We start from the raw sequence: 22,999 nt of genomic DNA on the forward strand, positions 1-22,999 counted from the left end.
TGTAAGAGCATACCCACTATCAAACAATATTCATGTCGAATTCGTGTAAAAAAAAAATAAATAAATGAATATGCCACAGCAGGACTGTGTTTTAATTCAGTGTGACTCCGTAGGGAGGAAAAAGAAATGAGGGAGAGGGAGAAAGAGGGAGGGAGAGAGGCAGCGATAAGTTGTATCTTCCTCATAATCAAAAACAAATAAAAAAAATGAAAACTTTTCTCATTGATTATGCTGCTGTTGCGTTATGTGGGCTATATTCCATGTGACTCATTCCATGATTGCATTGTTGACTTGCAGAGTGCAGCGGCTATTTCACCTGTGTCGTAATGCTGTGAGCGATCTGTGTGCTCTTGCGAAATAAAGAGCGTGGGGAATTGCCATTTTCCCCACGTCATCTACAGCTGTGGGAATCCCAAAAAGCGGCTACTGCACGGACAGTATAGTTCGCTACAACTGATTGGCTTAACTTATATACATTGCAGTTGTTGAACCAACCGACAACATGATGACATTTACCAGCTCCTTTGCTATTGTAGAAAATAAGGGGGGGGGGAGGGAACCTCGAGTGGAATTATACGAACTCGTGCAAACTATATCATACCAGCAGTGCCTAGAAATACTATTTTGACTGAGTAGAGAGAGGCATCCCAGTGTCTATATATAGGAGAAAACCAGAGGAACAATCTTACTGAGCCACAAACTTGGCCAAGTCATTCGGTGTGAGCAAGGCTGAGGTTTTAGCACTGTAATACACGACTACGGAAAAGATACGCGGAATCAACTTGAAGTATGGCTGATTTGGAAGGAGGAGAGCAGGACGGAGAACGGAACATCCAAGTAGTAACGGTAGTCTACAAACCAGTCTTGTTGGAGGTTTTGGACCCCAACGATGTCCTACCCTACATGTCTCAGATGTTCACGGGTCCTGAGAAAGGTGAGGATTAATTTGTGTTTCAACTATGTCAGTCTGACAGGTTAACTGTGACAGATCATATCCATCCACTTCTCAAGCAAAGTGAATGGGAAAGTGCGGATTCATCCAAAACAAGCTACAAAAGCCAATACATTATTACACGATTATAACAACTATTGCTTATCATTTAGTTATGTTCATTTTCAACTAAGATAGATGTGTGCAAAACATACTATTAGAGAAAAAAAAGGAACACACTTGTGCTAAACAAACCAAAATATGATAATCGCACTGTAATGCGTTCTTCCGCGTTGCGGTCCGCTATCAGCGGATAAGTGGAATATAGCCTGCAGTTCCAAACAGGAACACTCCCCTTATACGATTACCGGTTTGCACGCACTAAACTGTCGCATGGATTTTTGTTTTTGTTTGTTTGTTTGTTTGTTTTCTCATGTTATTTTGAATTTACACGAATGAAGCGATATGCCTCGTCATGTTCGAGTGAGATCGAGAGAGAGGGAGAGAGAGAGAGTTTTCCCTTTTGTATTCACGCAGTTTTCTACACTAGTTAGTTCACTTCTGTCGTTTAATAGCCCGACCAGATCTCAGAGACCGCGCCGCGCGCCGTCGCGACTTCTGTACAGCGACAGGGCTGTGAATAGTTACCAAGGGCCTGTCTTATAAAGACTTGTGATAGAAATCAATCACAAGTTTCTTGTGAGCTGCAATGCAAGTTGCGATTGATTCGGGGACCTGTGATTGATTTGAAGGCTTTATAAGACGGGGCCCAGGGCTCGTACATGTCAGGGAATTCAAAAATACTTTTTCCAGAAGCAAAAAGTCAGGGAAAGTCAGGGAATCCATTTATTTCTTCTGGAAAGTCAGGGAAAATCTTCTTCTTCTTTTTTCAAGATATTTGTTAAAATGGTATTTGTTTTCTCTTATCAACAAGGGAAAAATAGTTTGTCAAATTTGTGGTTTCTCGTATTAAGACCGTTTTCGTAATAAACTCCTCGCAGATATTTTTCTAAACACCAGCGCAAATAGAGTAACATACAGGCGTTCATTGCCGTAACTTGGGAGGTATTTTTACGCTGTTAGTGCCCCGCGGGAATGCGATGATTTCATGAATCATTTCTGCTGTAATCTTTTTTATTGCAATTCTTTATCCAGAGTAGCCTGATCAGCATGAGATATATAAACAGGATAAACTATTACATTTCAAAACAGTATAAAGTAATCACACACATCAAGTATATAAATAAAATAATATCATACAATCATACAGATTTAAAATAGACTAACTGCCGGTCTTCCTCAGGGCTCTGTTTTCGTAAAAGTCCATGAAACATGAACAACAACATCCACAACGGTAACAACACCAACAATAAGAAAACAATTTGTTTAAAAATAGATAATTGTGGCAGATCAGCACGGGACACGTAATACAGTCAAATATAAAAATGAAGTGAACGCACATGTACAAACACCTGGAAACACGATAAGACAAAATAACATCTAAAAAAAGGAAAGGAAATGATTCAGTATTTCCTATTAGGCGGCTGCAACTCATCCCGCTGTTCTACCGCGAGGTAATGTGTGTTATAAACAGGGGTCCCATTGATTATCAGTACAAGGTTTTTAATTGCCCTCAACACACTTTACAATCAGTTCATTCAATCATGCAACATCTGCTCCTCACAGGGATAAAATATTTGCTTCCTTTCAATATTGTGGCCGAAGCGCATGTACGTTATAGAAAAGATGGGAGAATAGAGGTGATGAGATGCTCCAAGAATGGGTGCTCAACAATTGATCGGGGACAGGGATTAAGCACCCCTTTTATGTGTGTTTAAGGTGGTATTTAAATGATGCTATGCTATTTGTGAAGCGGGCAGGTTCGGGGAGTCTGTTCCAATTTTCTGAGCCTGCATAAACAAAAGATTTTTGATAAAAGGCTGTACGACATTTCGGGAGTCTTAAAAGGAGTTTATCTGTACTACGGGTTACTCTTGACGACACATCGTCGACAAATGAGAATTTCTCATACAGTTATAGCAGGAGATAGTTTATATACACATTTGTACATCAAACAGCAGGAGGACCTATGAAAAATTTGATGTAACTGGGGCCAATTCAGTTTTCTGAAGACCTCCTCAGAGCGGGTTTCCCATGAACAATTCGCTATCATGTATGCTGCTCTCTTATGCAGCCTGTTTAAAATATCATAGTTAGATTCTGATCTGCCAGACCATACATTGCAGCAATATAATATGTGGGGTATTATGTAACCCCAGTATAATTTCATCAATTGAGAATCATTAAGGCAGTATTTAGTTCTCCCGATAAGCCCTAATTTTTGTTTCATTGTTGCTGCTACAAACTCAATATGTTTCTTAAAATCTAAATAATGATCAATTATTACACCAAGACATTTTACTTCATTCAGGCATTCCAATACATGCCCATTCATATCAATTGATAGATATTGATCAGGGATAGAGTTCAATCTTTGTCTTGACCCAAGTAACATTACTTTCGTTTTCTTTAAATTCAAAATTAGCCTGTTTCTTCTTATCCATACTTGGGTTTCATTTAATGCCTGGGTGAGTTTACTCTCTACTTCTTCTTTAGATTTTCCTGGTACTGACACGGTTGTGTCATCAGCATACATGTAAATTGAAGCACTTGTGACATAATGTGGAAGGTCATTTATAAATAATGAGAACGAAGTGGGGGCTAGAATGGAGCCCTGTGGGACACCTATGTTAGCTTCCTTTGTTGAGGATATTCCTTTACCAACTGAAACAAACTGTTTGCGGTTTCTTAGATACGATGCAAACCATTTCACACTGTGTGCAGTACAACCGCATGTTTTAAGTTTAGCTAACAAAATAGAGTGATCTACGGTGTCAAATGCACGGCGTAAATCAATGAAAGCAATTCCGTTCATATTCCCTTGGTCTACGTGGCGGGACCATTCGTCAACCATACAAAGTAAAGCAATCTCACAGGAGTGGTTTGGACGAAATCCAAACTGATTTGGTGATAATATATCATTTGTTATTAAATATTTAAGGAAGTTCGAAGCAACAGCTTTTTCAATAATTTTTGAGAGCACGGAAAGAATTGCTATCGGTTTATAATTTTCCACACAATGTTTATCAGCTGACTTTGGAATTGGTTGAACTCTTGCTATTTTCCAGTCTGATGGATACACTCCTTCAGCGAGTGATAAATTTAGTATATGCACCAGTGTACCTATAACATTAGGAGCATTGATTAATCGTTTAAGGAGTTTGACCGATATATCATCATATCCTGTAGCTTTCTTGCATGGAAATTCATTTATCATTTTTACAACAAAGTCTTGTGAAACAACGGGTAAATCATACGTGATATCTTTCTCTGCATAATTGTTGTAATGTGATGATACAACTGACGGAGAGGTTTCATCATCATTAATTTCTTGTACTAGATCGTTAACAGAATCAATAAAATGATTATTAAAACATTCTGCAACATCGTTGGGTTCGGAGAAATCTTTTCCATTTACCGTCAGAGTTATATTTTTGTTTCCTTGTTTATTGGTGATACTCTTTAACACTTTCCATATTGCGTTAGAGTTTGACTGATCACTATTTATAAGAGCTTCCATATAATGAAATTTTGCTTTTTTTAGTTCACATTTCACAGCTTTTTTCAGTGATTTGTATTCAATCCAGTGAGATTGGGAAAATGTTTTCCTAGCCTTTTTATGAAAATGATCACGACGGTTCATTAAGGCAATGATTTCTCCGGTAATCCAAGGGCATGGATTATTTCTCAGCCGTTTCCTTTTATATGGGATGTGCTCATTGACAGTTTTCATGAGTAGGGTGTACCAAAGTTTCCATGCTTCATTTGTTTCACACATACTGTAAATAATGCTGAAGTTTTCCTCAGACAGAGCCTTATAAAACTCTTCACTGTTTAAGTTTTTGTAATCTCTCCATACAATGGTATTTTCAACTGAGTTGGGGCTCTCATCCCCATACACCGTGAACACTAAATAATGATCACTAAATGACGTAGTAAAAACTCCTGAAATACTGTGATTATCTGGATCAGTGCAAAATATCAAATCAATAATAGATTTGGAAGAATGTGTTATGCGAGTTGGGATGTCGACCAATTGATAAAATAAAAATCCTGACATTATCAACTGCAGATTATTTGAGGTAGCCTACTATCATTCCTGGATGGGGTCATATCACAGTTGAAATCACCAACTATAATAACATCATTGTGCATTTGAGTTACAATATTGCCTACCATATCACTTAATGAATCGAAAAACTCTGGAGATGAATTTGGCGGTCTATAGACAACACATACAGCCAATGGCTTACCACCTTTTATTACTGTTTGTATACAGATTGCTTCAATATCACCTTCAACATTGTTAACACTTTTAATAACCAAAGTATTGCTAACATATATGGCTACACCTCCGCCATGTCTGTTACGATCTTTGCGGATGATCGTGTAATCATTTATATCAATCTCGGAGTCAGCAATTGTATTATCACATTTGGACTCACTTATGGCAATAATATCAAATGGTTTATTTTTTAGACTGAATCTTAGTTCATCAATCTTTGCCGGAAGAGAATTAATATTGATATGTCCTATTTTAAGACCACGACCAGGGATACGAGGGAAGGATCCTTCCTCAAGCTCGTAATATTTACATGAAAACTCAGATTCTACTTTTGTTTGTTCAGTGGAAGAGATTCGATTGGTGTTTTCTACATTGGTCTCTGGTTCAGCAGCCTGTGAGTGGTTTGTAAGCTGTCTATCCAATCTCGGGGGAATACCCGTCCTCTTGGTCGCGTCCACTGACGGCCCGTGATGTGAAAATGTGAAGCCTGGTCTCTAGCGGCGTTGGCGTAGGAGAGGTGCTGTTGCCAATTTCCTTGTTTATCCTGCTGGAATTGCTGTTGTTGCTGTTGTTGGTGCGACCTTGTGTTGGTGATATTCCACTGATGCGTTTCATTCCGGAGGTGCGCGATGATGTTTGTGGCAAAGACGCGGGTTCCAACAGCATTCAGGTGGACGCCATCTCTGTTGATATGCGGATCGGGGCTGATGTTGTCGTTTGCAATGATATCCCATTTGCGCTGATTGGCTAAAACTTTGAGCTCATTGTTGACGGCGTTGATTTTCTGAGACATCTCTCGTGATTCGTTTTTGCGATGAATGATGGTTGACACAGTGATTTTCGTCGAGGGGCTATTTTCGATGACTTCATCTGCGAGGGACGAGATTTTGGCAATGATCTCGTCGGCTCCGTCGTCCACGATGTTGTTCGTCCCTAAGTGCAGAATCATCTCCTTGGGACTTAGAGAGCACGCGTTAGACAGAACGACATCTGAGGCGCTCTCGATCTTAGCTCCCGGGATGGTTTTACACCGGATCCTGCGTGTTTTGGACAGTTTTGATGGCTTTATTGCTTTGACCATAGAATCACCAATTATCAACACATCGACGATTTCCGGGCGTTGATCAGACACCTGGGATTTGGTGTTCATTGTGGCATAACGGGCGCGGTGCTTTTCTCTGTAGTCGTGTAGTTGTCGTTGAAGTTTGTCATCCGTTGAAAGCGAGGGTTGCGAGTCCAGGTGGTCAGCTCCCTCCTCAGGTAGGGGCTGCTTGCCGGCTGTATTGTTTGCTGAGTTGGAGTGATTGTGAGACAGGCTCTGGGCGGGATTTTTGTTACATGACACAAAAGCATCTACTTTCTGGTTCAGCGCGTTCATTTGTTCTCGAAGAGCAGAGAGTGACTCCACGATTGTGCTGCAGCTCTTACAAGACATGACGTTTTGTTCGTTCGAAATCCCACTTTTGTCAAGGGCGGTGTGACTTTTGTTAGGGTCTCGCTTGGTAATGCAGTCAGCTGCACTGGCGCCATCTTGTTTTAATGTAGATCCCATGTTCTCAAAGTCGAATGTATGTACAAAATGACTGCATATCCCCTTTTCAAGGCTTGGGAAGATACGCCCTAGTAAATCAGTCATGTAGCTAATGTAACCATCCTTCCCACTTCCGCCGTATTTTTCATAGGAGCAGTGCAGATGCCTAATGGCTGTTCGTAAGCTCTCAGTTGTCACATACTTGGGCAATTTACATCTGAATTCTTTTCCACCAGGGGTTCCTCGGTAGGAGTTCGTTTTCAGTTTTACCATCTCTGACTTCATATCAAATACACAGTTACTATGTAGGTGAAAGTGATACGGCAGAATTTGTCAAACGGCATACACTTAACACTAGTCTTGTTTAGGGCGAGATCATTACATCGGTCTCACACTCGTATCGTTGCAGATAATCACGGCACGTCATACTCACTTTACACAAAGTCATGCATCTGGGCTGGGGGACATACGTCTGGGCTGAGAGTCATTCTAGTTTAACGTCAGAGTTTCACAAACAGGTCCACAGACTAGTCCTTGAATTGCACTAAAGATGATCATAATCACGAATCTTCATCTGAAAATTGTCGAATCCGGGTAAAAAAGTTCACTCCACAGGCATAAAACAGACAATTCTGGCAAGATTTTGGAGCTCAAATACAATCACGTCCGTCTCCCTTGCAGCGCCCTTATCTTGTACAATGTATGATTGTTGCGTCCGAAGGGATTGAAAATGCGTTCTTTATTTTCTTCCGAAAATCTCTTCGCGTTTTGTACATCCGTTGTTGAAAAATATGCGACAGGATTGAATGTGGAAGGTTGAGATCCTTTTTACGCAGATCTGTGTGCTTTATACCTGGAAGACCATTCTGAAAGAAAGAAAATCATTGTGAAATACAGTGTTAAAATTGTGATAATGAACAAACCCAGATCTATTCAAACTAATAAATGCGTTTGTTTCTTTTTCTGATTTAGGTTAGCATGCGTCATTCAACTATTTTTACGCTGCTGTCACCTGGCGAGATCGCGATAATTTTAGAATAACATACATGCGTTGTTTACCATAACTTTCGAGGTACTTTACGCTGTTGGTGCCCAGCGGAAATTCGATAATTTCATGCTTCATTTCGGCTGTAATTGTATACAATGTATGATTGTTGCGCCCGAAGGGATCAAAAATGCGTTCTTTATTTTCTACCGAAAATCTCTTCGCGTTTTGTATACATCCGTTCTTGAACTGTTGAATGCGTTTGTTTCTTTTTCCGGACACCGATTAAGACAGTAGGTTAACATGCGTTATTCAACTATTTTTACGCTATACTGTCACCCGGCGGGATCGCGATTATTTCACTAAATATTTCTGCTTTAATGATACACACTCATATTTAAATTATCATTTGTTAAATGATAATGAACAAATCCAGATCTATTCAAACTAATAAATGCGTGTTTTGGTGTTTTTTTTTTCTGAACACTGATTAAGTAGGTTAACATGCGTTATTCCACTATTTTTACGCCACTGTCACCCGGCGGGATCGCGATTATTTCACTAATTATTTCTGCTTTAATGATACACACTCATATCTAAATTATCATTTGATAAATGACAATGAACAATTCCAGATCTATTCAAACTAATAAATGCGTTTGTTTCTTTTTCTGAACATCGATTAAGTAGGTTAACATGCGTTAATAAACTATTTTTACGCTACTGTCACCCGGCGGGATCACGATGATTTCACTAATCATTTCTGCTTTAATCATACACATTCATATTCAAATCATTATTTGTGAAAATGATAATGAACAAATCCAGGTCTATTCAAACTAAAAATGCGTTTGTTTCTTTTTCTGAACATCGATTAAGTAGTTTAACATGCGTTAATAAACTATTTTTACGCTACTGTCACCCGGCGAGATCGCGATGATTTCACTAATTATTTCTGCTTTAATCATAGACACATTATAATTATTCTAATCATCATTTGTTAAATGATAATGAACAAATCCAGATGTATTCAAATTTATAAATGTGTTTGTTTCTTTTTCTGAACATCGATTTTAAAGGTTAACATGCATCATTCAACTATTTTTACGCTACAGTATACTGTCACCCGGCGGGATCGTGATGATTTCATTGATTATTTCGGCTTCAATCGTCCACACGCATATTTTGCTACCCAGCAAAAGGACTGAAGTCGGAACTAAAATAGGAAAGGATGTAATGATGAGTTGCACACGCATTCCAATTGTCCATTTTTGGCCACAAGTATTGCTACATGAAAAGTTTTTGAATGCGTTTCTGCGGTTACTATGGCGTTGTTGGTTAAAAATGTTAGAAGTTTAAATAGTAACTTCGAACATTTACAATCTTTATTAGACAATTCTACCCTGATTTCATTTTCTGTTATTGGGCTCACTGAGACGTGGCTTACTAAAAATTCCCCTAATTCTTTTGCATTTTCTAGTTATGATTTGATTACAAATAATAGAACTGACAAGGTAGGAGGAGGGGGTTGCATTTTATATCAAACAACGTTTTGATTATTTCGTACACACCGAACTTAAATATATTAATGAAATTTTAGAATCTTTGGTTGCTGAAATAAATACCCCAAAGTCTCGGAATATTTTTGTTACATTGATATATAGACCTCCAAACTCCAGCAGTGCATTATTCTTAGAAGCTTTACAGGATCTCATTCAAAACCCAATTTTTATCAATAAAGACTGTTTTATTACAGGCGATTTCAATATAGATATTCTTAAATGTCACACAGCAAATGCCTCTCAGAATTTACTTGATAGTATGTTTTCAGCTTCCTTTTTACCACTTATTACTAAACCCACCCGAGTAACAAATAATACAGTTTCACTTATTGATAATATATTTTGAAATGTTACGCCCACTCCTAAATCGAATATTATTTTATCCGATATATCAGACCACTTCCCAATTTTCACGTCCATTCCAGTCAACACGAAACCAATTATTCCCACCAAGGAAGCATTCACAAAAGTTACACCGGATAAAAATTTGAAGAATAGTTTGACTGAAGAAACTTGGGGATAAGTATATAGCACTCATGATAGGGATCTATCATTTGATGTTTTTTAATGAATATTTTGAATTTTCATTTAGAGAAATATGTTCCTTTGGTTGAAGTTAAACGTAATTATAAAAAGTATCCTAGATCACCATGGATAACAAAATCTCTTTTACAGTCTATTCATCGAAAAAAATAATTTGTATTATGCAGATAAAATCAAACGCACTGAACAATTTCATTGTAAATGTATTACGTATAAAAATACTCTTGCAAGAATATTGCGTTATGAAAAAAAAAGTATTACACGAATCAGATATCTTTTTTATGCATGACGTGAGTAAGACTTGGAAAAAAAAGAGTGCTATAAATAAAGAAAATGATAAATTTTGTATAACAAGAGTTGTTTCTGATGATAAGGAAATAACAGACCTTGCGTCGATTGCAGATGCCTTAAACCTTTATTTTTCTTAGATTGGACATGATCTAGCCAATAAAATTTCTATATGTCAAAAGAAATTATATGAATTTCTCCATTCACCTAATTCAAATTCATTCTTTTTTGATCCGATTATTAGTTATGAGGTAAAAGATATCATTATGAGTTTGGAAAGTAAAAAAAAGTTCGGGACCTGATTGTATTGATAACGTCATATTGAAAAATATAAATGAGTATATTGTTACACCTTTAACCTATATTTTTGATTTGTCATTAAGTAATGGGGTTGTTCCATTACGAATGGAAATTGCCAAAGTAATCCCAATATTTAAGAAAGGTAACAAGGAAGATATTACTAATCATAGACCAATATCATAGTTATCGTTTCCAAAATTGTTAGAGAGAGTTGTTTATTCTAGACTCCTCAAATTTCTTGATTTTTATGATATTATTTCTGATTCACAATTCGGTTTCCGCAAAGGACATAGCACTTCTCAAGCAATTCTCTCCTTTATTGAAAAAGTAGCTAAAGCAGTAGACAGGGCTCATCACACAGTGGGTGTCTTCCTGGACCTCTCCAAGGCCTTCGACACCATTGATCAATTTACTTCATAAATTAGGTCACTGTGGTATACGTGGTAAGGCCTTGGAGTGGTTCAGGAGTTACCTTTCAGATCGTAAACAGTATTTTTTTATCTGGTTAAAACTCCTGCAACCAATCTGTCAAATGTGGTGTTCCTCAGGGTAGTTTACTGGGACCTCTTTTATTTATTTTGTATATAAATAATATAACAAATGCTTCTAATATTTCATATTTTGTATTATTTGCTGATGACTCTAATGTTTTTCTTTCTCATTCAGATCCTCATATTTTGGTGGATTTGTTAAATTCTGAATTAAAGAAATTATATTGGATAAGGTCAGATAAGTTGTCTTTAAATCTTCTTAAAACTTAGTGTATATTATTTAGTAATACTTTGAATAGTCTCCCTAATAATATGAAAATAGATGATATAGTTATAGATGAAGTTTCATCTATGAAGTTTTTAGGTTTAGTTATTCATAATAAAATTTCTTGGAAAACACATATTGATCATAGTATTTGTCACGCAATATCTCGAAATATTGGTGTTATTAGATATTTCCCCACTCCCACCCTTTTAATGTTACATTCAGCTTTAATTAACGTATTACCTTATTTTGATTACGGTATCATAGCTTGGGGGAACACACATCCAACCTATCTTGACAGACTGTCCCGTCTCCCCCCCCCCCCCCCAAAAAAAAAAAAAAAAAGCTCTTCGAATAATTTGTCATACATCTTGGAGAGCTCACACCGATGTTTAATATTCTGAAAACAAAATTTCAAAGATAACCGATATTCATTATTATTGTCTTGGTCAATTTATGTATAAACTCTTTAATAATTTGTTGCCGACTGTTTTCACCAACATGTTTGCGAGAAACCGCTCGTTCCATAAATATCCGACCCGTCACTCTGATGAATTCCATCTGCCTTTAACTAGAACTATGTTTACACAATCTATATTTACATTTTCTGGACATAAATATTGGAACAATCTTTCTAACTGTTTAAGGGCATCCCGAACTTTAAGTTCTTTTAAGAATAATCTGAAGGAAAATATTTTGAATAGTTATAACAATTCATCTGATTATTATTATGAAAACTAATATTTTGTATATTAATCTCATATGAAAAATTGTGTTGATTCTTTATTGGTTGCAAAGAAGTGTAAAATCCAACCTTATATTCTGTTGAAATCACAGCTAAGCGGTTGCATCCATCCACTACCTCTCGTCTTGTTGTCCCCGCCGAACGAGTTCGAGCAGGGGACTATGAAACGGGCTCCGTACGTGTGTGTGTCCGTGTGTCCGTGTGTCCGTCCGTCCGTCCGTCCGTGTGTCCGTCCGTGTGTGCGTCCGTGTGTGATCAAAATGTTCAATTTGCTACTTCTCTGTCATTTTTGAGCCAATTTTGATTCTGTTTGCTTTATATGATAGCACTACATGGGAGCTTTGAAACTCTACACAGAATTTCAGTCGTGACCTTTGACCTTGACCTTTGACCTATATTGTACATTTTGCTACAAAATGCTACTCCTTCGCCATTTCTAACCCAATTTCGATTCCGTTTGCTTTATGTGATGGCACTAGGTGAGGGCTTCAAAACTTCTACACAGAATTTTGACCTTTGACTTCTTTGACCTTTGACCTTGATTTTTGACCCATATTGTACATTTTGCTACAAAATGCTACTCCTTCGCCATTTCTTACCCGATTTCGATTCCGTTTGCTTTATGTGAGGGCACTAGGTGAGGGCTTCAAAACTTCTACACAGAATTTTGACCTTTGACTTCTTTGACCTTTGACCTTGATTTTTGACCCATATTGTACATTGGCTACAAAATGCTACTCCTTCGCCATTTCTTCCCCGATTTCGATTCTGTTTGCTTTATGTGATGACACTAGGTGAGGGCTTCAAAACTTCTACACAGAATTTTGACCTTTGACTTATTTGACCTTTGACCTTGATTTTTGACCTGTATTGTACATTTTGCTACAAAATGCTACTCCTTCGCCATTTCTTACCATGATTTCGATTCCGTTTGCTTTATGTGATGGCACTAGGTGAGGGCTTCAAAACTTCTACACAGAATTTTGACCTTTGACTTCTTTGACCTTTGACCTTGATTTTTGACCCATATTGTACATTGGCTACAAAATACTACTCCTTCGCCATTTCTTCCCCGATTTCGATTCTGTTTGCTTTATGTGATGGCACTAGGTGAGGGCTTCAAAACTTCTACACAGAATTTTGACCTTTGACTTCTTTGACCTTTGACCTGAATTTTTGACCAACATTTTGTTGTACATTTTGCTACAAAATGCTACTCCTTCGCCATTTCTAACCCGATTTCGATTCCGTTTGCTTTATGTGATGGCACTAGGTGAGGGCTTCAAAACTTCTTCACAGAATTTTGACCTTTGACTTCTTTGACCTTTGACCTTGATTTTTGACCTATATTGTACATTTTGCTACAAAATGCTACTTTCGGCGGGGACATATATTACGCACCGCGTAATTTCTACTTTTCCTTGTTATATTCTTCTTCTATTTATTTTTTGTATTTACAAATGTATCTTCACTCCACGTAATAAGTTTCTCTCTCCCTCTCTCTCTCTCTCTCTCTCACATACACACACACACACACACACACACACTCACACAGACACACTCCCCCCCCTCTCTCTCTCTCTCTCTCTCTCTCTGTCTCTCTTTGTTTCCTCTCTCTTCCGGCATGACAGCGACTTAGTATATAGGGATTTGTTCAGGGTTTTTGTTTCGGATTAGTTAGGTTAGTTATAAGTCTTTTTGTCTTAGTTTCTTTGTTTTATCCATTTTCAATGTATATCAGTCAATCGACCATATTATAATTTCTTGTATTACGTGTGGGGGAAATGCACCCTATTATACAAGCCCAACTTTTTTGCATTCCTCCCCATTTCCAACATTTGCGTACACTTAATTTTTTTTTTGTAAACTTATACTTTATTTTGTAAATTATGAAATCTATGTACTTGTACTGTTCTGTAATATATCTATATATTTCTGTTGGAAATGAAAAATAAATGAATGAATGAAAATTGAGGTGGAGGGCGATTGCCGTTTGAATTACTTGAACCCGACTCCCCACCCCCTAAATATATATATACATATATTATTTTGTTTTGTTTGATAGATACTTTATTTTCTGCAAATCAATATATACATAAATTACATAATCATGAACATGGGAAACATGCAAAGTATATTTGAAACAGAGTCGTTTGACTTGCATAAACAACGATATAAAAGGAAATTAATGATTTATTATGATATTGCAGTATGTATGTCTACGCAGCAGGGATTACAATAACATGTTTAAGAAGCGATAATGCAGAGGGCCGCCATTGTAAGCATTGCTTGAAAAGATGGCCGGCCCGAGGAAAAGGTAAGGACATACTAGTTTCGTAACAATACAAATTCTGCTGCGAAGATAGCAGGGGAAAATAAACTGTGATGTGTGATGGTGGTGAATGTGTGTGCAAGTGCTTGAAAGTGCACAGGGGCAGATAGGCTGGAATTTAGAATAATAGAATTGGTTTGCTGGAAGAGGGAACGATATGCGATGTTGCTATCGGGAGACCAACATGAGTCTTATAAATTATTCGTGCTTAATTTGTATTTGAAATATACTGTAGTAAAATATGCTTCTTTAAGTTTGCTTTGAATGAAATCAAGGAGGCACACTGTTTCAACTCCTCAGGAAGAGTGTTCATCTATCCGGACCGTGATGTCTAATCGACTCTTGAGCAAGTAAAAGCTTTGGATTACTTAAACGAAAATCATGGGAACGACGGGTAGGGCATGGGTGAATATGGTCATTGGTTACTAGGGCATTATGGAAAATGGTAATAAATTTCTAATGTGTTTATACATAAATATGGCAGTTAGGTATAAATGTATATCATGGGCCTTTAGAGTTTTTAGGCGATAAAATATGGGATCAGTGTCAGCCAAAAAAATTGAATGTGTACATTATATCGCCATTGTGATTCGGGAATGCACTTGGTTAACAAAAGAACCCCAAAATATTGTCGATTAAACATCAATATTTATATCTATCTATTTATTATATGCATGTATATATATATATATATATATATATATATATATATATATATATATATTCTATATATAGATTATAAATATATCTATATATAGATTCTAAATATATATATATATATGTATCATATATATATATATATATATATATATGTATCATATATATATATATATATATATATGTATATATATGTATATCCAGAAACAAAGTAAAGCAAAGAAATCCTAATAAAAGGGGGTCCCACTTTTATTAGAATTGCTTTGTTTTGACTATCTCAGCCATTTCAAAACTAATTTTCATCAAATAAGATTTTAATTCCTCTTAGAATTGTATACCCTTTCAAATTTCATCTAGAGGTTTCTCATTATCTCCAAAAATTATCATCAAAAGATGTTAGAACCTCATCTCAACGGATAAAACTGTACCATCCCTTGACGTTTGTTTGTTTTACACTATTTTACTTTACACCAGCCGACATAGAGGCGCTGCAGCAACGATGCCTTAACGGTAACACTCCTCGTCGCGACCTGGTGCAGGAGTTCCTAGACATGCTGGAGAAGGTGGAGGATAAACGAGGAATCTTCCAGGCCTTCATGGAAGCTCTTAACAGATCTGGTAAACTTTCAATCAGCATGAATTCATGACCTTTTTGTGCATGCATAGTGAGAAAATCCTCTAATTTTAGCGAAATACACTGTAGTATCGTTTCTTTCTTCTCAACGACATTTTAGTACACTGTAAAAACATCGGTGTTAGATTTGACACCACGGGTGTTAAATCTAACACCGATCAAACTTCAATAGAGGACCACACCCACAGGTGTAGAAAATGCACTGTGATGGTGTTGAAAAGTGTTCACCTGACACTTCGTGATGTTAATTTGACACTGTACCTGGTGTTATTTTGACACTGTACTGGTGTTAATTCAAACATGACACCACATGGTGTTGATTTGATATTTGTTGGTGTTAATATCAATGGTTTAACACCCGTCCAGCTTCAATAAGAGACCACACCAGCTGGTGTTTCTGTGGTGTAAATTTATTTTCACATTTTTTTCAAAGATCTAGTATTTTAATGTAAAATTCTTGATCGTCTTGTTTAAAATAAAAATCAAAAAGAGGTGCAGTTACTAAGAAACTCTTCAAAAAACAGTTTAAAATTTGGAAATGACACCCGGAGGTGTTAATTTAACACCATAAATGAGCACCGAAAATTTAACACCAGCTCGGTGTTCACTATTTAACACCGGACTTTTTGCAGTCTACAATATCTCTTTAGCTATACATTTATTCATCACAAGTATGGATTCATCTATTTATGTATATACGTATTTTGGTTTTTATTCGTATTCACATGATATGCTGCTGCATTTCCATGGAGAGACATTGAATTATACAAATATAGTATCTATTTCAAACAGCATTGTTTTAAACGTGGATAATATGAAATTGCTTGTCAGTGTCACTATATATAGGCTAAATAAATTACATAATACGGCAACTTCATACTTAAAATATTTTACAACACTACCAAGTTGCCACATTTGAATTAATGCACATGGTAAAAATCATACCAGGGAGTAAAGACGAAACCTCCCTGATCGTGTGCTGAGCCATACATGCCATGCAGAGTCAATAGAAATACACCAGAGAAACAAACCCAGAGTATTCTATCTCGTATTCTTAATTCTTTGGTGCCCAAAATTTGTCGGTTTTCTCAACTTTTTGTTACCTATAACCGATTAGAAGCTTTTGGACTTCATGTACAAACTAAACACGAGATCATATTGATACATATTTTCATGACTGACACACATACACACGCACACACACACAATATATATATATATATATATATATATATATATATATATATATATATATACATACATATATACCGTGTGTCATAAGTATTATCACCCCATGTGTCAGGCTCTTTCTGCCTCTCTACTTAGTGGAGTAGTGATATGAAGTCAAACACACAAACAGGGGGATTCTGGGTCAAACTTTCGTGCAATGCATGCTCTGCACAATCTGTTTTGTGTAGGCCGAGCTACAGCGTGTTGTGTGAGTGGGGGCAAATTTGAATGCCTGGAACCTCGGAACCCTTTACAAATGGCGGCCAGTCATAGCGACAATGGGAATGTCCGAGGAGGAAAGAAGGGGAAGGAAAGTACCGAAATAGAAAGGAAGATGGCTATCTGTTGGAGAAAGGATGGGGAAACTAATAAAGAAATTGCAAAACTTCTTGGAAGGAGTGTCAGATGGGTGTAAGGTTGGTGCAATAGAAATCCTGGACTTGGACAGAAAACCAGGAGACGGTCAGGTAGACCCTGTAAACTTGGTCAGGCGGATAAAGCACTAATTACAGGAATGATGAAAGAGAAACAATTTTCAGTAGGAAAGTGCTGTGAAAGGTAAATTACTAATTGCTTACTATTGAAAAATCATTGAAAGTAAATGTAAGCAATACATCTTTCAAAAATTCAAATCAGGAGATGAGTAATAACATGATGAAGCTTTTTCTGCGTCAGAGGGCGACAATACTTCTGACACACGGTGTATGTTATAGTGTGTTGGGTTTTTTTGGTTTTGGTTTATAGGTGATAATCTATCCCAAATCATTCTGTTCATGCGTATCAAACCAGTCATAGAAACTTGCTATAAGAACATAAAATAATGCTTACAATTTTACTCCCGTATAGAGAATGAGCACCCTTTGAGTGAAAGGAAAGTCAACTGACTTTTTGAACGATTTTATACCATATCAATGTGCATGAACGCTTGTCACTACTACTCAAAAATTGAAATTGTTTTTTTCTAATCTCTCGTACATGTGTCGTAACTTTAAAGGTATATAAAGTAGTTCTGGTTGAGATGGGGATTCAGGTTTTGACATTTTTGCGAGATAATTAGAAACCACTTATATATTATGAAATATGAAAGAGCATTACGATTCCCTTATGGAACAAACACAAGTGTTACCACAATGTGTACACATAGTTAACTATGTGTAACACTTGTGAATATAGTGTGTTCGCACTGTTGCCACAGTGGGAAATTACAAATTATGTGGTTCACCACATCTCACGTAGTCATACACAGTTACCACATTTACCACATAATGGTCACAGTGTGTCATATGCTGCAGTATGTGGGCATGGTGTGTTCATAGAGTTGTCATTGTATGAATTTTCAGACTATGTGGTTAACCACATACTTATCATTATGGTCACATGCAGTTACCACATAATAGCCACAGGGTGTCACATATTGCAGTCTATGGGAATAGTGCCTCCACAGAGATGTCACAGTGTGAAACGATGGACTATGTGGTTTATCTCCTACTAGCCACACAGTAGTATACAGTTATCACAGGTACCACATAATAGTCACAGTGTGCTTCATATTTCAGTCTGTGGGAAAGATGTGTTCATGTAAAGGCACAGTGTGTATTTAACACTATGCGACTTACCACATGCTAATCTCATAGAAATTTCACCGTGTTACCACACTGTGTTCACATAGTTAACTATATGTAAAATATGTGAATATAGTGTGTTCACAGTGTTGCCACAGTGTGAAATTACAAACTATGTGGTTCACCACATACAACTCACATAGTCATACACAGTTACCACAGCTTACCATATATGTAATGACACAGTGTGTCACATACTGTAATATGTGAAATTTGTGTGCCAACAGAGTTGCTACAATATGGAATTCTAGTCTATATGTGGTTCTTCACTGAAAGTCACATGGTAATCACAGTTGTTACAGCGCTTACCATGCACACAAAAACCACAATGTGTCACATATTGCAATATGTATGTGTCCACCGAATTGCCACAGTGTGAAATTCTAGATTATGTGGTTTCTCACCCATGTACAACAGCTTTCCACAAAATAACCACAGAACATGTCACATGTTGCAGCATGTTAAAATGTAGTGCTGCAGATTTGTCGCAATATAGACCGACCTACAAGTGAATGGCGATGGGGTATGTCATTAGAATTATGATAACAATATTGCTGGCCAAAACATTCATTTATAATTTGAATCGGACACAGGGTATTCCTGTGGTATTTTGGGACATATATCGCAGGACTATACCACACAACAGTACCACACATGAGTACCACACAGCAAAACCACATAGCATCGCACAGCAGTTCCACATTGCAATATATAACAAACAGAAGTACCAAACAACAAAACCAGAGAAAATACAACAGAAAGTACCACGGGAAAATACTACAGGGTATTCCCATGGTATTTTGTCACATATACCACAGGACTACCACAAGACAATACCAAACAGTAGTACCACACATGAGTACCACAACCAAAACCACATAGTACAGTATATCGCACAGCAGCAGCACATAGCAATACTTAATACCACACAGCACTAACACAATAAGGCAAAACTGCACAAAATACGAAAGAAAATATACCACAGGATATTCTTGTGTTTGTTTGTTGTTTCTTGATATACTTTACCACAGGACTATCACAAACAATACAATGTACCACACAGCAGTACCTCACAGGAGTATCGCGCAGCAGCACCAACTGGAATAAAAAAAAAGCAGCAAATAAACAAACCACATACATATTCCACAAGTAAGTGATAGATGAGTTATGATGTGAATTACTTCAATTGATTTAAGCAGTATCTAACCTGACCTATGCTCCTACAGTGTTACCTATTAAGTGGGAGTGCTGAGGTACAGTATGTGATACTTTATGTGGCATTTCTGTGGTATTCCTGTGGTATTCTCGTGGTACTCCTGTGGTAACCCTGTGGCACAAATTTTTACATAGCTCATAAATGTTCATAAAAAGCAACCAAAATTTTCGAAAATACATAAAACACTTCTAATTTAAATCATTTATGATGGGATTTACTTTGAACTTCATCAAAGATTGTCTAATAATGTTATGATATTCCCAATGTCATAAATTTTGTTATGAAAGTGTAATTATGTCATATCTTGATAATAAAGGATTGTCTGGTTAGTAACCATGCCTTAATGCATTACGAATAGATGGCTTATACATGTATATATGAGTACTGATACACCCGATGACTAACTTAGGAATAGGATGATTATCATAGATCTATTTAGGAATAGAATGGTAGTAGACCGTATCAAATACAAGGAGTTGTTTTAGGTTATATATTAGGAGAAGGACAGGTTGTGCAGGTAGGGACATGTTTTTCCTGAAATTCAATTCAATTCAATTCAATTCAAAGTTTATTTCATTTTTCGACAAAACATATGTTTCACTTCTTTTGGTAACAGAGAATGAGGTAAATAGAACATAGTGAAGTGAAAAGACTGTACAACACTTGAGGACCTATAGTAGTCATACATAGTATAGTACAAAAGTAACAGAAGTGATCAAAGTGAAATACATGTATACCGTTGCATAAAGTGCGAAAAATGGAGGGACCCACTAAAAAGACAGAGCTTGTAGTGTGTGGGCCCCTTCATCACTCGCCTATTAGGTAAATTTTGGTATACATGTATATGGATATTGATTGTCCCAGATTTTTTTTTTCGCCTGTGGTTGATAAAACAAAGTGAAAGACCGTGGTAGATAACACAGTATGGGATGTCTCAGTTTGACATACTGTGTTACCTACCGCAGTATCTACCCTGTGATTTTCCACAGTGTGATAATAACACAGCATTACCACACCTCATGTCCAAATTTCACAGGTAACCATATTGTGACACAACACACTGTGTTTCACACTGTGAATCACAGTGTGTTTTACTATGTGGCAACACTATGACTGTTCCATAAGGGTTTTAGGAGAAATTCAAAGGTTATTTGATGAATTTGGTACCAAAATGGCTGAGATGTTCGTAAAACAAAGATTTCCCAATAAAAGATGGGTCCCACCTATTATTAGGACCACGTTGTTTTACTATGTTTTTAAATATCTCAGCCGTTTCAAAACCACTAACCATGAAGTCACTAACTGCGGGCACTTATACTTCTCTTGCAATTCTCAGCATCATGACAATCTTATGTGTTTATATCCTTTGAATAAGGACTCGTCTCTTCGAATATGATTAGGTGTGCTTGTATATATATTCTATTACCGCAATTTGGAGTACATAATGGTAAAATTTAAAAAAAAAGAAGAAGAATGATATGAAAAATATACGGTGAAAGAAAAAGATTCGTGTGACATAACATGCATCTTGCGCTTGACTTAAATCATTGTTTTAGACTTTTGCATCTGAACGTCTATAAATAATATCATGCTTCGTACAGAGTTTTAGAATTGAAAGTAATTGGGATGAGGAATAACAATGTTAAAAAAACCCATAACAAATCACAATAAATGCGGATGATGACATAGCAGCTTCACATAAGCATACATGGTTACGTGCTCAAGGAAGCAGAACAAAAGAAGAAAGCATGCATAAATTTTGTACAAGTGATCTTGTTCAGCAACTGGTATTGTAATGGAATGACGCTGATAAATTACTGGAATATGTGAGCTCCCTATGTCATCATCCTTGTTGCAGTGAATCATATTTTGGGTTTTTCAAATGGTTTATCACCTCAAGGATCACAATAGATTCCACAAATCTATACATGCAACAGTCAATTTATGTATGCGAAATGTATGAAATTACATGAATCGTCTGGAATGCCCTTTTAAGGTGTCGTATATCAACACAAGGAATTCTTACGAAAATAATGTAAACAGTTAGCGCAAATACGATGACAATACTTACCTCAACACGCATAAGCAGTATAATTATGGATGATAAATCATTCTAAAAAAAATTATGTGACTAATGCTTTGAAAACATGTCGATCCATTCGATTCATCTGTCACCATGGCTACGTGATGCTTCCCCTCCCAGATAATGAATATCTTCGCCACCATCTTGAAGGGACATCGAATTTGACCTCGAAGAGAAGAGAAAACTACCAGTACCTCATGAAGGTTTACCTGGAGAAGCTGAAAGACATGAGCACAATGAGAGTAATGAAGCATCTAGAAGGATCCTGTTTGAATTCAAATGACATCGAAAGAATTCGACGAAAGGTAACACTATGCCATCTGCAGAAAAGAGAAACAAAAAATAAGTTTCAGCGGGCTTTCAGCACAACATAATCTTAACATATTTGAAAAGAAATAATATTTTTCATCTCTCAACTTATCATGGATGCTTATGAAGATGAATAGGGCACATACATAAAACATCTGCGATGATTTACTGCAAAAAAAATTGAATGTTAATGAATGTTAATTTGATATTCTTAAGTAGTCATGAATGCGCAAATATACAACTCTCTAACTGCTATTACATTACATAACGCGGACTGTTCTGGTTCTCCGCATCAATTACTTATTTTCTTTTTGTAACTATCGTGAATGTCTTCGTAACTCCTTTTTGTTACCGCGCACCACAATAATTTACAGACTTTACATTATTTTGCATTTGCTCTGCTCATTAAAAAGGCATGTGAATAGAAAACCTGATTGAAAGTACGAAATGTATACGTTTTTATATTTTTATAGACCTATCATTTTCCCTCAGACTCTGAATTGTCTGAGTTACTGCTATGTTCAAGGATTAAAAAGGGGGTCTGGTAAACCCTGTAGAATTGTTATTACTGAGTTCTATACCATCATTTGGGAACGCACATGCACAAAGAGTGAAAATAATTATGCTTCCGTGAACGATAACCTATTGATTTGCTAGCCCTTTCTGCAAAATAATGGCTGGAATTTTTATGAGTTGTCACAAAGTTTGACTTTGTTTGGAACATCCACTGGGTTTTCGTTGTATGTCAGTATTTACAGAATTCCAAAGTTTGGGGCCATTAAAGATGATTAGCTATTTTATTTATTTTTCCTCTCTCTCTCTCTCTCTCTCTCTCTCTCTCTGTCTATTGCTCTCTTTGTAGATGTTTAA

The 22,999-nt window shown here is 36.7% G+C and overlaps 1 protein-coding gene across 1 annotated transcript; it reads left to right on the plus strand.

Annotated features, from left to right (window-relative positions):
* The first annotated feature begins 596 nt into the window (after window positions 1-596).
* On the plus strand, window positions 597-22,554 carry LOC139714330 (uncharacterized). Its single transcript, XM_071626041.1, has 4 exons — window positions 597-934; window positions 15,510-15,653; window positions 21,941-22,125; window positions 22,543-22,554. The coding sequence occupies exons 1-4, from the start codon at window positions 790-792 to the stop codon at window positions 22,552-22,554; spliced, it is 486 nt and encodes a 161-aa protein (XP_071482142.1). The 5' UTR covers window positions 597-789.
* The last annotated feature ends 445 nt before the right edge of the window (window positions 22,555-22,999 follow it).

The sequence above is a fragment of the Diadema antillarum genome, unplaced genomic scaffold, assembly GCF_040938485.1.
Source record: "Diadema antillarum isolate AM-2024a unplaced genomic scaffold, OU_Dant_1.0 seq00002233_RagTag, whole genome shotgun sequence".
Lineage (NCBI taxonomy): Eukaryota > Metazoa > Echinodermata > Echinoidea > Diadematoida > Diadematidae > Diadema > Diadema antillarum.